Source organism: Megascapheus bottae, chromosome 31 (assembly GCF_031878675.1).
Source record: "Megascapheus bottae isolate mThoBot1 chromosome 31, mThoBot2.hap1, whole genome shotgun sequence".
Taxonomy (NCBI): Eukaryota; Metazoa; Chordata; class Mammalia; order Rodentia; family Geomyidae; genus Megascapheus; species Megascapheus bottae.
Window position 1 is genome coordinate 3,208,312 of NC_143539.1, and position 17,374 is coordinate 3,225,685.

At 54.4% G+C, this 17,374-nt stretch overlaps 1 protein-coding gene across 1 annotated transcript; it reads left to right on the forward strand.

Annotated features, from left to right (window-relative positions):
- Positions 1–1,833: 1,833 nt before the first annotated feature.
- On the forward strand, positions 1,834–11,671 carry Odad1 (outer dynein arm docking complex subunit 1). Its single transcript, XM_090322352.1, has 15 exons — positions 1,834–2,202; positions 3,271–3,363; positions 3,762–3,861; positions 3,954–4,143; positions 4,573–4,695; positions 4,830–4,943; positions 6,674–6,741; positions 7,046–7,233; positions 7,897–8,031; positions 8,895–8,977; positions 9,115–9,283; positions 10,114–10,274; positions 10,353–10,450; positions 10,726–10,804; positions 10,890–11,671. Exons 2-15 carry the CDS (start codon positions 3,294–3,296, stop codon positions 11,358–11,360), a joined length of 2,049 nt encoding a protein of 682 aa, XP_090178478.1. The 5' UTR covers positions 1,834–2,202; positions 3,271–3,293; the 3' UTR covers positions 11,361–11,671.
- The last annotated feature ends 5,703 nt before the right edge of the window (positions 11,672–17,374 follow it).

The window sequence follows — 17,374 nt, forward strand, 5'->3', positions numbered from 1 at the left end:
TCACAGGGCTTGAACTCAGGACTTGGGTGCTGTCCCAGGGCTCTTTTTTTTTTTTTGTAGGTTGTAGGGCTTGAACTCTGGGCTTGGGCGCTGTCTCTGAGCTCATTAGTTCAAGGCCTCAGCCCCACTTCCCCCTTTCTAGTGCCTGGACTGGCTTTGAACTGAGATCCTCAGATCTCAGCCTCCTAGGATTACAGGCATGAGCCACTGTGCCCAGCTGGTCTCTATCATTTTGAGCCACAGCACCACATCTGGTTTTCTGGTGGTTAATTGGAGATCAAAGTCTCACAGACTTTCCTCCTGGGCTGGCTTTGAATCATGATCTTGAGATCTCAGCCTCCTGAGTAGCTAGGAACCGTCATGAGCCACTGGCACTGGCCGCCATGGGACGACTTAGGAGTATAGTACCTGGGGTTTAATGTCAACTCTCATGATTAATTTTGGGATATCGAATTAGGCTGTGTGGAAGTCAGGAGTACTCTCCACTGGAGTTTTCTGGAAGGGGACGAGGGTCCCTGGGGATTGAGTGCTGAGGAACTGGGCGGGGATGATGAATGGAGTCTGAGCTTGGTTGGTGTGGGTTAGTCAGCTGGGCTTGGCGGTGTGGGGTCTCTAGGAAGTGAGGGCTGGACAGTTCAGTGACGGGGGTCTCTTGGGGTACTTACATAGCAGCCTTTAGGGCTGCGTTGCAAAGATTCAAATCCAAGTTGTTTGGATTCAAATCCATTAGCTGTGTGGTTTGAAGCATGTTCCTAATAACCCCGCCACACCTATGTCTCCTCATCAGTAAAGCTAGGATACTGTAATTGGAGTGCGTCATAGTGTATTTACTTATTTATTTAATTGTGCTGGTACTGAGGCTTCGGCTCTGTGTCAGGGCGCTGTCCTTTATCTTTTCCACTCAAGGCTGGTGCTTTACCACTTGAACCACCGCTCCACGTTTATTTTTGTGATAAATTGGAGATACAAGTCTCATGGACTTTCCCATCCTGGCTGGCTTGGAACCAAGATACTCAGATCTCACCCTCCTGAGTAGTTCAAGATTACAGGCGTGAGCCACTGGGCACCTGGCATATAGTTCATTCTTCAGGTCGCCCCCTGGGATACAGGACCCCAACTTTGTATGTGCCTATGGGACATCCGGGCCCTTAGTGGATCCAGGGGAACCCTGGTCCACTAGCTCTAAAAACTGGGAAGGGTAAATTCCTGGGTCTGTTGGGTCTCAAAGTCTTCCAAGTTTGGAATCCAAACTGAGGGGCTCCGGGCAGAGGGGTGAGGACCAAGATCTTCAATTCCTGGGAAGTCCAGAAGGCTGGGAATCTGGAGCGCCATTCTTGGGTCTGGGGCATGGTGTCACGTGATCCCCAGGGATGCTGGGGGTGGGGGGCTGCACCCCGTCCCTGGCAAGTTGGAAACGAGGCTGGGAACAACAGTGTCGCCCCACCGGCACAGCGCCCCCCGCCCCAGTTGAACCAGCATGGGGTAGGGAGGGGAGGAGGGGGCCGCCGACTCTAGGGCCCCTTGGAAGGGCGGTGGGGGGGAATCAGAAACCCGAGGGCGGTAGTGGGGTCTCCCCTTCTCGGGCCTCAGAGGAACGGACCTGAGCCCAGCGTCCGCGGCTGCTTCCTCCCACAGGAAACCGCAGGCGTCGGGCACACCCAGCCTGCGGGGAGCGGCGCCCACCGCCCGCCCCGGGGAGGCCCACGTGGGCAGCCGCCGGCCGCGGAGGGGCGTGGCCCGAGGGAGGGGCGTGGCCTCGCACGCAGCGCGCGGATAGGCCACGCCCCTCTCGCGCTCCGGGCTCGGGCGCGGCCGGCAGCCTCTGGCAAGCCGTTGGCCACGCATGCGTGGTAGGCCTCTGCGAGGCCCTTAGGCTGTGGTGAGCGCTCCTCTTCCTCTCAATTCCTGACTCCTAAGGAAATCTGCCCTAATAATGACAGAACGTTTTTTCTAGGCGTTTTCCTCCAGGCACTTTCATTTCCTGACTTTTCTTCCCACAAACCCGCAGACCGTCGCTCACAGGGGTGTGCTCCCCATACGGAGCCACTTGGCCTCCCACAGGCCCAGTGGAGCACCCCAAAGTAGTCCGCCCCGCACTCTGTCATTGCAGCCAGGTGCGCTCGGATCGGCCCAGCGCCCCTTCTCCGGACCCTTGGTATTGTCTCGTAACCACGCCCCCAGGAGAAAGCCACACCCTCTAAGGTCCGCCCCAACTCCCCAAAGCCCCACCCCCTGCGGTGCCCGAGCCCCTCTCCTCGCCTCTACGGGCACCCTGGCTCCGCTCACTTCCCGGCTCTCCGCAGGTCCCTGACTCCTCCTCTTGTCAGCCCCACAGACCCAACCTTCACCGTGCCAGACCCCCACCCTCGCTTCCCAACGATCCTTGGTCCCTCCCCTCGCCACTCTCATGGCCACTCCCCTAATAGTAACAGAGCCATGTCCACCATGATCCCCGGGTCCTCCGCGGGAGTCACTCATGGCCCCGCCCATTTAATTACCATAGCCCCTCCCACAGAACACACTGGCTCCTTCCCTCACCAGTTTTACGGCCTCGCCTACACGGATTCCTGGCTCCTCCCCCTGCCACTCTCATCACCACTCCCCTAACAGTACCAGAGCCCCTTCCTCGGCTCCTCGGCGCGTCACCCGTGGCCCCGCCCCTTTCATGGTCAGCCACGCCCCTGCAGCGCCCTGGTCCCTCCCCCTCGCCGCTCCCACGGTCCCGCCCCACAGTGCCAGAGCCCCGCCCATACGGCTCCCGGGCGCCTCCCCTCCCCACTCCCACAGCCCTGCCCCTTCCAGGTTTCCGGCCGGGTCTTCACACCCTCGGCCACTCAGTACTCGAGGTTCTCCCTCGCCCAGCCCTGTGCCGGCCCCTGTCCCCTCCCCTGTGACCGCTTAATCTCGCCCCTCGCTGGTCAGTCCCCGGAGTCGTCCCGTCGCAGTCTCCCCGCGCCTCGGCCCCTCCCTGGCCCCTGTCCTCGGCCTCATTGGTCCCTCATTCCCTAGAAACCAGACCACAACAGTGGGCCTGGAGCACCGAGGACAGGTCGGCAGGTAGGGCAGGGGCCTTGCAGCCGCACCCCTACAGCTGGCCGCACCTTCCCCGACTGTCCCCCACCCCCAGGGCCCTGTGCCTCGCCTGTCAGGATCCGGGATGGCCCCTCCAGCCCCGGCAGGAATCCCGTCTGAGGGAGGGCCCCTCTGTTTAAGTGCCCGCCTTCCCCGCCCCCTCTGGGCCTCTCTGACGGCTCCCGCGTCCCCGCACAGGAGCCCCCTCCTCCTTGGTCAAGATGCCTTTGGGCCACTCCACGCGCAGCGTGCGCTCCGAGGAGGGCAGCGACGTCTTCCTGGAAGGAATGGGTAAGGAATCCATCCACGCTCCCTTCCACGCGCGCATTCCTTCCCGGTCCTCAGTTTCCCCGAGTTGCGGGGCCTGTGCAGGGCGGGGCAGGGGTCCCCCGTGGGGACAGGTGTGCGGCCCCGGTGGCGGCGGCGGCTGCGCTCGCGGGGCCGCGGGGGGCCCCTCCGGGCAGGCGGGGGAGGAGGGCGCCGCTGCGCTCCCCAGCCGGCCGGGCGCGCCCTCTAGTGGGTGAAGTAGACCTGTGCCCTGCCTGTGTCCGAGCTCCCGACGGGTGAAGGCGGTTAGGGGGACAATGGAGGGAGGAGGAAGCTCCAGGGTGGAGGGGTGCTGGGGGCTGGCTCGGCAGCGCCTGGTGGCCCCGATCGTTCCTGAGTGTCTCGCCCGGCTTGCCCCTCAGTGGAATGGGAGCTGAGCAGACTTCAGCGACAGTGCAAGATGATGGAGGTGGAAAGGCGGGCCTACAGCAAGGAAGTCCACCAGCGCATCAACAAGCAGCTGTGAGGGGGGGGCTGGGTGGGAGGGGGCCGGGCAGGGCGAGAGGCCTTCAGCCAGGTTGAGCTCTGCGACCTCCCTTCCTCGGCCTGGGCAGCGAGGAGATCCAGCGCCTGGAAGAGGTGCGGGCCCAACTTCAGGTGCAGATCAGCGTGGCCCAGACTCAGGTCAAGCGGCTAGGCGACACCCAGCGGCTGGAGGACATGGACCGCCTGCTAAAATGCAGGGCTCAGGTGCTGGCCGAGTTGGAGGACCTGCAGGAGCGGACCAAGGCCCTTAACAAGCAGGTGGGTTCTGAAAGGGGCCAGGGCAACACACTTCCTGGGGCTGAGTGTCTCCATTTTGTTTAGGTTGCTGGGGATCTAGCTCAGGGTCTTTTTTTTTTTTTTTATTTTTATCTTTTCGTGTCAGTCTTGGGGCTTGAACTCTGGATCTTATCCCTTAGTTTTTTTTTTTCCCCTCAAGGCTCAACCACAGCTCCACTTCTTTGAATTTTGTTTAGTGAGCTGGAGATGAGAAGCTCATAGATTGAATTTCCTAGGTTGGCTTTGAAGTGTGATGTGCAGATAGATCTCAGTCTCCTGAGTGGCCAAGATCACAAAGCATGCCTCTCTGAGTCCAGTGCGTGCTGGACAGGCCTCTGTTCCGCTCTTTATCTGTAAAAAGGGGGCTGATGGCCCAGAGCTGAGCTAAGATGGATTTCCATTTCTTTCCAGATCCGAGAGTGGGAGGTCCGCCTCCTCACCCAGAGTAAAGAGACCCCGTCCCCGGGATTCATCCTGGACTATAAGGTTAAGATGCGACGCAGGATCAAGATTCTGGAAGACCAGCTGGACAGGGTGAGCTGGAGGGAGGCCTCTGAGCATGCGCACATCTCAGCACCGGACGTGACGGTGAACTGCGGGGAGAATGGGTCGGGGGGACAGCTGGATCTCCAGGGCCGTCTCCATCTTCCCCTGCGTCGTCCCCGCAGGTCACCTGTCACTTTGACATCCAGCTGATGCGGAACGCAAACCTGCGGGAGGAGCTGGACCTGCTGCGCATCGAGAGGAGCCGCTATCTGAGCATGGACCGGAAGTTGAAGAAGGCGAGTGGGAGGGCGGGGCCCCTTCGTCCTCCCCGGGGTGCTCCCCCTGCAGCCTGCTCCACCCCGCCCTCTCGCACAACTAGAGAATTGCCCAGCGCCTTAAGGGCTCCCTTAGCATGGGAGGCGTCCGTTAGTCTCTAATAGGAAAGTGCTGGGGTCATGTTGAGTCTTGTCAGCCACTGATCAAGTGAGGCTGCTTAGATTCGGCCGTTGGGACCCTTCATTACTTTTGAAGGTCCCTGAAGAGGAAGTCTCCACCTTTCCTCTCTGTTAGGATCCTCCTGCCTCCGCCTCCTAAGTGCTGGTATCATAGGAGGGACACCACCATGCTTGGCTTTTTGCATCTGTAATTACTTCCTCCCTCCCTCTCTCGGCCCCCCAGCCCTGGGAATTGAACTGAGGTGTCAAGCTTACTAGGTAAGCTTACTGGGTAAGCTTGTGACACTGTCACAATTCAGAACAGTTCTGATTTCTATTCCACTCACGGTCTCAATGATGTCCTTTGTGGCTAATTAGATTTTCCTGCTCCAGGCTCCAGTCCAGGACTTTAGATTGCAATGTCCTGGCTGCGTTTGTCTGGAATAGGGCCTAATGCTTTTTGTCTTTGTGACCTTGGCATTTTGAAATCACACAGGAGGGGTCATTTGCTGGAAGTCCCTCCATGGGCCTGACTGCTCTCCCTCCTCTGTGTCTTTGTCTCAGAGCAGCAGGCTTCTTATGTCACTCTGTCACTACCCCATGACATCATTTTCCATCACTAAGTTGATCACTTGGGAGCCAGGCATGGTGATACAGCCTCGTCATCCCTGCTCCTCAGGAAGTAGAGGTGGGAAGATCTCCAGTTTGAGGCCAGCCTGGGCAAAGTTGAGGAGGACCCTGTCCCAAAAAAGAGAAAAGCCAAAGGACTGGAGGTGTGGCTCAACTGTATGAATATGGCCATCTCTTTTCCATCCTTTGGTGATTTTGGCCATAATTCTTTGTACTGTGACTGTGGTGGCAGAGAGCAGACTTGTCTACCCTGTCATTTCCTTCTCCCATTCGGGTTTGACTGCCATCTGTGAGACTTGTGATTCTTAAGTCCACATAAACCACTTACTGCTGTGTTCAGATCATTCTTGGGCTTCTATCTGCACACAGGCCTGTTTTGATTTGTTTTTCTTTCCTTTTGAGGGAGTTAGCCATTTTGGGATTGTTCAGTTCCAGCCCTACAATTTGCCACTTCCCTAGGGACCTTTGTTTACCTGTAGTGAGGAAATTAAGATCCAACCCCCTAGAGCCCTTACTGCTACTGCAGTGTCATAGCTTTGAGACTTTTTCCTGAGAGACCTTGGAAACCTGTGCATAGATTTAAATAAAAACCACCATTTCCTGTTGGTATTGAATTCCCATATAGCATCTTTGTATCTTCCTTGATCTTTTCATCCTCTCCTCCCTTCTCTCCCTCCTCCTCTTGCAGTACTTGGGTTTGAACTCCATCGTGAGCTTGCTAGGCAGGTGCTTTACTACCTTATCCATGCCCCTGTGTTGCTGTAGTTTGTTTTTCACACAGGGTCTTGTGTTTTGGCTCTGGCCTGCCTCGGACCTCCATGAGTAGCTGGGATTACAGGCGTATACTGCCATACCTGTCAGGACTTCCATTTCCTCGTAGAGGGGCCGGACCAAGAGAGGAGACTGGGAGGGAGCCACGAGGCCGTGGGGAGCAGCGCTTACTCCGTCTTCCTCCCCTACAGGAGATCCAGCTCCTCCGGCAGATGGTCAGCGCCCTCATCGTCTCCTCCACCTCGGCCTACACGGTCAGGTAGGCCCCAGCCCCAGGCTGAGGACCCCAGGACCGACTTTGTCCCCTGACAGGAGGAGGAAGCCAGGACTCACCTCCTGGTCTCGGTTTCTGCCATGTGGCCTCTCTTCCCAGCTCCCTAAGCAACGTCTTCCGTTGCACCGGTCAACCCTGGGCCTTGAATTCAGAGTCCCCCACTCTCACTGGGCTTTCCTGCTCCAGGCTGGCGCTCTCCTGCTCGAGCCACACCGCCACTCCCGGCATCGGGCTGGTCAGTGGGAGAAAAGGGTCTCCGGGACCCAGCTGAGCCCCCATCCCCGCGTAGGGAGGAGGCTAAGACCAAGATGGGCATGCTGCGGGAGCGCGCCGAGAAGGAGGTGGCTCAGAACGAGACGGAGGCGCAGATCTTGCGGAGACAGATCTCGCACCTGGAGCAGCTGCACCGCTTCCTCAAGCTCAAGAACAACGAGCGGCAGCCGGACCCCGACGTAGTGCAGAAGCAGGAGCAGCGAGGTGAGCCAGGACCCCGGCGGCCCCGGCGGCCCCAGGCGGGCGGGGCCTCACCGCTGGGAGGGGAGGACCGGGCCTGGCGGGTGGGGGTGGAGCCTGGAAAGCAGGGCGGGACTCTTGGCTTGGGGGCGGGGCTTCGCAGCTGGGAGGAGAGGGCGGGGCCTGGCGGGTGGGGGTGGAGCCTGGAAAGCGGGTACAAGACTCTTGGCTTGGGGGTGGGGCCTCACCCCTGGCAGGGAAGGGGTGGAGCTAGGAAGGCGAGGGTGGGGCATGTCTGGAGAGGGCGGAGCCTGTCGTGGAGGGCGGAGCAAGTTGGGAGGGGCCTAACAGGGGAGAGTGGAGGCCAGAAGAGGGCGGGGCCTGGCGAGTGGGGGTGGAGCTTGGAAGGCAGGGGCGGGATTCTTGGGCTGGGGGCGGGGCCTAGAGGACAGGGCATGTCAGGAGAGGGCAGAGCCTGGTGTGGAGGGTGGAGTCAGGTGGGCGGGTCTAACCAATGGCAGGGCTGGTGGAGGACAGAAGAGGGCGGGGCTTGGCGACCCACGGGAGCGGGGGAGGAGCTGGGCCGGGCAGGGCGGACGGGACTGGGCAGCAGGTGCTCCAGGGGAGCTGCGGGAGCCCCCCCACCCTGCTCCTCCGGCACCTGCTGCACCTCCCCGTCCTCCCCAGCCCGGGAAGTGGCGGAAGGGCTGCGGAAAACTTCCCAGGAGAAGCTAGTGCTGCGCTACGAGGACGCCCTGAATAAACTGTCGCAGCTGACGGGCGAGAGCGACCCTGATCTGCTGGTGGAGAAGTACCTGGAGAGTGAGTGGGGGCTGGAGGGCGCGGCCAGGGCCGGCAGGGGCAGAGGGGCCCGGGGATCCCTCCACCTCCCGGGAAAAACAAGTCCTTCTTGAGGCCTGACCCTGTGTCGCTGTGGTCCCCATCCCAGGGGCCCTGGCAGCTGTCCTTGCTCCTCAGACCTGTATCTTATTTCCCTCCTCTGCCTTCCTCCCCCTTGCCATTCTATCCCCACTTTCCTCCCTCCCTCCTCCCGCTCTTTTTCTCCGGTTGTAGGACTTGAATTCTGGAACTGGGCGCTGTCCCTGAGCTCTTCAGCTCAAGGCTACCACCCTACCCCTTGAGCCACAGCCCCACTTCCATTTTTGTGGTGATTAATTGGAGATAAGAGTCTCATGGACTTTTTAGTGCCCAGGCTGGCTTTGAACCGTGATCCTCAGATCTCAGCCTCTTGAGAAGCCAGGATTAGAGATGTGAGCCACTACGCCCGGCTCATCTTTTTCTTTCTTTCCCCAGTCTTGGGGCTTGAACTCAGGGCCTTGGCACTGTCCCTGAGCTGCTTTTATTTGGCTAGCACCCTACCACCTGAGCCATGGCGCCACTTCTGGCTTTTTCTGTGTATGTGGTTCTGAGGAATTGAACCCAGGGCTTCATGCATGCTAGGCAAGTATGCTACCACTAACCCACATTCCCAGCCCCTTCCTTTCTGTTACTTGGAATCCTTGGTTCCCTTTTCCCCCTCCATGTCTTCATGGCTGTATTTCTTATCCCCATTTCTCTCTCTCTTCACTTGTTTGTCTGGGGACACTGGTTCTTTCCTCTGCCCTTCTGGGCTCTCACTGTCTTCTTTCTCCATCTTTGGACCCTGCCTATCCTGACTCTTCTAGCGGAAGAACGTAACTTCGCTGAGTTTAACTTCATCAACGAGCAGAACTCGGAGCTGCAGCATCTTCAAGAAGAGATCAAGGAGGTGGGTGAGGCCTTCCATGCCCTCCCCCCGTCTGCCTGCCCCCTCCTGCCCTGTCCCCTCCTGAACTCCCCAACCCCAGCCCCCAGGCCCAGATCAGGGCCTAGTGTTTAACTTCCTCTATGACCAACCGCCCTTAGTTGAAGGAGGCCCTGGTCTCTGAGCGTGCCAACGTAGAGAGCCGGCAGCAGCTGCAGGAGGAGCAGCACACAGCCTTGCAGCAGCGTGTGGACAAGGTGCGAGCAGAATCCCTACAGCTGGAGACGCACTTTAGGGACCTTCGGGGAATGCTGGAGAAGCTCAAGAGTGGTGAGTGACCCCTGATGACCACTTGAGGGCGCTGGAGGGCTGTGTGTGCACTTGCTTCTCAGTCCACATGGCTAACTGGAGGCCACCTGGGCATTCTCCCATCATCCATCTATCACTCATCCATCCATCACACATCCTTCCATTATCCATCCTCCATCCCCCTCTCCACCCGTGCTTTATCTCTCAGGAGACTGAGGCCTGGAGGAACACTATCAAAAGCCAGCGCAGACGAACATTAGATGAGATTCCCTCTCTAATGAAGTGGCTAAATGTTGGATAAGAGATGAAGTTTAAGTGGTAGATCATCAGCAATGACCAAGAAAGCTTGAGCCAAGAGTATGAGGCCTTGAATACAAGCCCTGGGATTCACACACACACACACAGACACACACACACACACACACACACACACACATGCACACACACCTGTACACGTATGCACACACACATGCAAGCATACAGATTGTTATTATTTTTTGTTCTTGTAGCAGGGATTGCTAAATTGGGCAGAAATCTGGTTTGGTTGTAACTGAAGTCTTTCTTTTTTGGTTAGTCCTGGGGCTTGAACTCCAGGTCTGGGCACTGTCCCTGACCTTCTTTTGCTCAAGATAGCACTCTACCACTTGAGCCATAGCACCACTTCTGGCTTTTTCTGTGTATGTGGCACTGTGGAATCCAACCCAGGGTTTCCTGCCTGCTAGGCAAGCACTCTACCACTAAGCCACACTCCCGGCCCATAACTGAAGTCTTTCATGATAGTGAGGTGGGAGCAGGGCTGGCATCTTGGCACAGGGTTGGGTCCCTGATAGCAAGTCCCTGTCTGGCTCCAGACATCCAGCTCCTCCTCATCAAAGCGCACTGCGACAGCAGCTCCATTGACGACCGCCTGGGGGTGAAGAACATGCGCGATCGGGAGCTGATTGTCTACCTGGGCATTGTGGAAAAGCGCCTGGTGGACCTGCTAACTGTGCAAGCCTTCCTGGAGACCCAGGTGCATGGGGTGGAGGCTTAAGACCCCGGGCCCATGCTTGAACCTGAGCCCCAGCTCACCCATTCCCACCATCCTCAGAGCCACACCTCCTTGGCTGACGCTGCCCTCCTGGCACTGGGCCAGAGCCAAGAGGATGCTCCAAAGAAGGCGGTGCCTCTGCAGCCTCCTGATAATGTGTGAGGATCCTGGCAGGGGCTGGGGCTGGGGGGTGGGGTGGGGGAAAGTGGGGCAGGGGTAGGGGTGGGGACGGCTGTCCCATGGGGCAGAGGAAGCAGGTGGAGAGGATTTGAGGGAGAAGATGGTGGGTGTGGCCTTGGATTTGGGGGTGCTCCCCATCGGGGGCCCACAGGGAGAAGGCCACCCAGAGCAGTTTCAGGCTATGGCAGGTGGGGGTGGCTGGCTTTGGGTGGGGTCAGGATGCTAAGGTTGCTGTCTCACTCTGTACTCTAAGGGAGGACCTTCCAGGCTTTGTGGCCAAAGATGACTATCCGATGAGCAGAGAGGAGTTGCTGAGCCATGTGGTGAAGGCGGTGAGAGCAGGGGCTGGAGAAGGTGGGGGTGGGGGAGACAAGGGCCTCGGCGCCTTTGAGGACTCTGGCCATCCCCTGTCCCCAGGTGGAGCTGCAGGAGCTGGCTCAGGAGCAGAGCCAGCTGTCCGAGGCCGAGAGGATGGCGTCCAGCATTCCCAGTCTGTCTTTCGCCAGCACTCGGGGCTCCAACCAAGTCCCGGGTCTGGGGGGTGGCAGGAAGTCCGATGTGATCCCGGGATCCATCCTGAGCCACAGGGCCAGCAAAGCCCGGGGCACCAGCTCTGGCGGCCATGTCACGTTTGGCATTCCAGGGTCCCCCAACACCAGCGGGACCCCCGGCTCCAGTGGGGGCCACGGCACCTTCAGAGCTGGCAGCTCCAGCAGCTACCTGGGCTCTACTGGATACATGGACTCCAGCAGGGGCCAGGGAGGCACCACCACCAACACGGGCTCGGACCTGAGTGGAGGCAAAGGCCAGGCCTGGAGCCCCGGGCTATCTTCCAGCATCCCGCCCAGCTCCTCCACCACCAGCAAAGACTCACGGGAGGACGAATAGGGTGCCTGGCTCTTTGCGGTCTTCTCTGAGTCTTGTCTGGTGCCCATGCCCTGGGACTGGCACCACCCCCCTCCCACACGCTCCCTGCCTAGGCCTCTGGGCCTTCGCTCCTGCGTGGCTCTCCATCTTCACCCTGTCTCCGGCTCCCCAGACCTGAGCTGGTGTCCCACCTCTGCTTCTGCCCATAGTCTCCAGGCCCCTCTCCAAGGCTGTGCCCCAGGCCTGTGTCTCTGTGACCTCATTCCTCAATGCAGCCCTAAGATCCCCAGCACTGACTAGGTGAGCTGTGACTGGGAAATAAAGGTCAGAGCCCTAACTTTACCTCAGCCTGGTTATGGTGTGAGAGAGTGAGCTTGAAACTTCCTTTACCTCAAGGAACAATTGTGACCTTCTGTATCCATCTACCCACCCATCCATCCATCCATCCATCCATCCATCCATCCGTCCATCCATCCATCTTTTCCTTCCATCCATCTCTACATATCCTGTCATTCCATCCATCCATCCATCCATCCATCCATCCATCCATCCATCCTTCCACCCACCCATCCATCCATCCACCAATCGTCTACCCTTCCACCCATCCATCCATTCACTCATCTACATTTCCAACAATCCATCTTTCCTTCATCCTTCCATCTATACATCCTTCTACCCATCCATCCATCCTATTGTCATTCCAATCGTCCATCCTCCTTCCATCATCTATTCATCATCCACCTATACATCTTTCCTTCCTCCCGTCATTCCATCATCCCTTTTCATTCATCCATCTACCTATCCTTCCATCTACCTATCCTTCCATCTACCCTTCTTTCCATCTATCTATCTATCTATCTATCTATCTGTCTGTCTGTCTGTCTGTCTGTCTGTCTGTCTGTCTATCTATCTATCTATCTATCTATCTATCTATCTATTTATTTTTGCCAGTTCTGGGCTTGAGCTCAGGGTCTGAGCACTGTCCTTGGGATCTCTCAGGGCTAGAGCTCTACCACTTGAGCTTCAGCTCCTCCTCCGGCTTTTTTCTATGTATGTGGTACTGAGGAATTGAACCTGGGTCTTCGTGCATGCTAGGCAAGCACTCTACCACTAGGCCAAACTCCTGCCTCCTCCTTCCATTTGTTATTCCATCCATCCATCCATCCATCCATCCATCCATCCATCCATCCATCCATCCTTTCATCTCACCATCCATCCTATTTATCCATCCATCTCTCTATCCACCCACCATTCTGTTATTCCATCGATTCATTGACCATACATCCTTCCATCCTTCCACTGATTTATTCATCCTTCCATCAGTTCTTCTATCCATTAGCCATCCTTCTATTCACCCATACATCTAAATATCCTTCCATTCTATCCATCTATCCATTCACCCTTCCATCCACCCTGCCTTATATTTTTTTTTGCCAATCCTGTGGCTTGAACTTAGGGTCAGAGCATTGTCTTTGGGCTTTCCTTGAAGGAAGCACTCTATCACTTGAGCCACAGCACCACTTTCTGTGTATGTGGTACCAAGGAATCAAATCCAGGGCATGCTGGACAAGCATTCTACCACTAGACTATGCTTCTGGTCCTCTTCTATGTTTCCTTCTGTTTATCTACCCATATATCCATCTTTCCATCCTTTTGTGCATCTATCTTACATCTACCATCCATCCATCCATCCATCTTTCCATCCTTTTGTGCATCGATCTTACATCTACCATCCATCCATCCATCCATCCATCTATCCATCTTTTCATCCTCCCATCCGTTCTTCCTTTCTTCAATTCATCCATCCATCCACCACCCATCCATCCAGCTCCCCTTCCTTCCACATTTCCGTCTAGTCATCCATCAACCCATCTAATCACCCTTTCATTTATCCTTGCATCCTGTCCATCCATCCATCCATCCAGCCATTCATTCATCTGTTCACCCTTCTATCCATCCTTGGGCTTTCTCAGGGCTAGAACTCTACCACTTGAGCCATAGCACCATTTCTGGCTTTCTCTATATGTGTTGCCGAGGAATCCAACCCGGATCTTCGTGCATGCTAGGCAAGCACGCCACCACTAGGCAAAACTCCAGCCCCAAATCTTCCAACTCTTTTATACTGTTTCTGAAGACTTAAAAAGGCATTGAGGGCCAGATTCTGGTAGCTCATGCTCATCATCCTAGCTACTCAGGAGGCTGAGATCTGAGGATCGTGGTTCAAAGCCAGCCTGGGCAGGAAAGTCTGGGAGACTCTTTTATTTCCAATGAACCCCAGAAAACTGGAAGTGGCGCTGTGGCTCAAGGGGTAGGATGGTAGCCTTGAGCTGAAGAGCTCAGGGACAGCGCCCAGGCCAGAATTCAAGCTGCAGAACTGGAAGAGAGAGAGAGAGAGAGAGAGAGAGAGAGAGAGAGAGAGAGAGAGAGAGAGAGAGAGAGAGAGAGAGAGAGAGAGAGAGAGAGAGAGAGAGAACATCTGGGCTGCTTGGCAAAATCGGACCACCCCTGGAAGCAGGAGTGTGGCACTGTGGGAGGAGACGCTGTCTTCAGCTTGGAGCTGTGGGTACCAACTCTTTCCAGGATAAGTATGACAAAGAGCAGCACATCACGTTGTAAGGACTGGCTGACCTAAGAGATCTTTTTTATTTATTTTTTGCCAGTCCTGGGCTTGAGCTCAGGGCCTGAGCACTGGCCTTGGACTTTCCTCAAAGCTAGAGCTCTACCACTTGAGCCTCAGCACCACTTCTGGCTTTTTTCTATGTATGTGATACCGAGGAATCGAACCTGGGTCTTTGTGCATGCTAGGCAAGCACTCTACCACTAGGCTAAACTCCAGTCCCGAGGTCTTTTTATTTTTATTAAAAAAAAATTTGTGCTCAATTTTTTTTTTTTATGCTCAAGGTTATGTTCCAGCACTTTGATCCACAGCTCCATTTCTGGTTTTTTTTTTTTTTTTTAATAATTAGAGTCTCAATGACTTTCCTGCCTGGGTGATTTTAATTAGGATTGTAATTAGGATTATAGGCATGAGCCCACTGGTGCCTGGTGATTTTAGGAATTGTTTTTCCCTTGTCGTCACTGACTTAAACTTCCAGAAAATGGATGAGTGATTTAAAAAGAACTGCCATTGATTGAAGACCCTACAAATCATGTGACCACAAGTGAATCACATGACCATGACGTGGCTTACACATGAACCACATTAACGCCTCCTGGTGGAAGTTCTTTCCAATCTCTTTTTTTTTTGGCGGGTCCTGGGTCTTGACCTCTGGGCTGGGTGCTGTCCCTGAGCTCCTTTTGTACAAGGCTGGCTCTCTACCAGATTTTCCTCCCATCCCCACCCACACGTTGTAAAGTTTATTTTCAGTATTGTCTAGTGAGTTCCAGTGCTGTGTTGTTCACAGTTGTCCTCCATTTCTGTGCCTCCCTTCCCCTCCCAAACACAGACAAGCAAGCCAACAGGAGGCAAAGAAACCAAAACAGCAACAAAGGAAACACCTCTTTGTTTTCATTTCCTGGAGTTCCATTTTGTATAGCACTTTCTTAATAATTAAAAAAAGTCTTAGAAAGGATTTTAGTAAGTTCTGAGCTTTTGTTTAAACACAGCTAACACACGACTTAATATTGATAGGTCCTGGGAATGTGGCCTAGGGGTAGAGTGCCTGCTTGCCTAGCATGTATGTAGCCCTGGGCACCACATATACTGAAAAAGCCAGAAGTGGTGATCTGACTCAAGTGGTAGAGTGCTGGCCTTGAGAATAACACCCAGACCCTACAAGCTGCAGGACTGGCAAAACAAAAAAACAAAAAACAAAACAAAAAGAAAAAAAAGGGCCGGGAGTTTGGCTTAGTAGTAGAGTGCTTGTCTGGCATACATGAAGACCTGGGTTCTATTCCTCAGTACCACACATATAGAAAAAAGCCAGAAGTGGTGCTGTGGCTCAAGTGATAGAGCTCTAGCTTTGAGAAAACCCAGGGACAGTACCCAGGCCCTGTGCTTGTAGGACTGGCTAAAAAAAAAAAAAAAGATTGGTATCAATGAAGATCAAAACTTGTTTGAAGCTGAGTGCCAGTGACTGATTCCTGCAGTCCTAGCTATTAAGGAGGCTTAAATCTGAGAATCACAGCTCGAGGTCAGCCTGTACAGGAAAGTCCATGAGATTCGTATCTCCTGTTAACTGCCAAAAAGCCAGAAGTGGAGCTGTTGCTCAAGGGGTAGAATGCTAGAGTTGTAGCAAAAAAAAAAAAAATCAGGGGGAATGCTTAGGTCCTGAGTTCAAGGCCCAGGACTGGCCAAAACAAAAAAATAACTTGTTTGAAAATTAAAAAAAAAAGCCACTGTATATAACTGCTGCAGACTTCCCAGGCTCCCGGAACTGAGAGAAACAGTCTGTTTTAAACCATTCATCTAGCTGTGTGCAGGTGGCTCTCATCTATAATTCTAGCTACTCAGGAAGCTGAGATCTGAGGATCATGGTTCAAAGCCAACTTGGGAAAGAAAGTCCATGAAACTTTTTTTTTGTCAGTGGTGGGGCTTGAACTCTTGGCCTGGGTGCTGTCCTCGAGCTGAAGAGTCTCACGGACTTTAGGGCCTGGGCTGGCTATGAACTGCCATCTTCAGATCTCAGCCTCCTGAGTAGTTAGGATTATAGGCGTGAGCCATTACACCTGGCCCATGAGACTCTAATGAACCACCAGAAAACCAGAAGTGGCGCTGTGGCTCAAGTGGCAGAGCACTAGCCTTGAGCTGAAGAGCTCAGGGACAGTGGCTAGGCCCTGAGTTCGAGCCCCACGACCTGACCAAAACGAAACAACTAAATAAAAAACCCAAACCATTTCATCTGTCTTTTTCTGTTACAACAGTCGGATGAGACTCCAGCCAGTGTTTCGCATCACATTACTGATAAGGAGGATGATCTAACTGCACTGCATATTTGCCTCAGCCGGACAGATTTTTTTCTGTGAATGATATGGGCACCGCATTCCGATTCTTATCTGGGGAAAGTGAACTTTTAATGACTTGGTGCATGCTAAAGTTTACTTTCTGATGCAATTCCCGCAGGACAACGCCGGTCCTCCAGGAAACTTGGCGCTGTCACTTAGTCATGTTAATATGTTTACGAGCACATTCATGCTGGAGAGGGTTGTAGTCCCCATACAGTAGTGACTGTCAGATCAGCTCTCTGGAGGAGGCGGACTCCTTAGAGGGAGAACTCAGTACCCCCTGACCCCCAGCTTCTGTAGTAGGAGATAGGAAGGCCCACCCTTGATCCCCCTTCTTTCAGCCTGTGCTTCTGAAAAGAAAACTTATTTTTCAGATCACCTTCCATATCTATATTTATGTGGCTACACTGGCATCTTTTTTTTTCCTTTTTTAAACTCTTTAATACAGTAGTTTGCCACGCAGCTCACAGTGGTCTCCCAAATCCTGGTCTTCTTGTCTTAGCTTCCAGATGCTGGGATTACAAGTGTGTGTTATCATGCTCAGTTTCCTTGATGTCTTGTCACTACTTGTCTTTCCTTCTGTGCTATGCATTTGGTTTCTGTGCTTTTCCATCTCTTTTTGCAACATGATCTCTCTCAGCCTCAGGTTTGTCCTCACCTGTCAGTCATCTTGATTTTATTTGTGGAAAGTCATACTTCTTTTTTTTTTTTTGCCAGTCCTGGGCTTGAGCTCAGGGCCTGAGCACTGTCCTTGGACTTTCTCAAGGCTAGAGCTCTACCACTTGAGCCTCAGCACCACTTCTGGCTTTTTTCTATGTATGTGGTACCGAGGAATCGAACCTGGGTCTTCATGCATGCTAGGCAAGCACTTTAACCACTAGGCCAAACTCCCGGCCCCTAGTCATACTTCTTTTGTTTTGATGCTTTATTTTGATTACTTCATTCTGCTGTTTTTTTTTTTCCCACTAAAATTCAAGGCTGATACTCTGCCATTTATGCCACAGCGCCACGTCCAGCTTTTTGGGTTTAGTTAAGCATCTCGCGGACTTTCCTGCCCCAGCCAGCATGGAACGTGGATCCACAGAACCTCA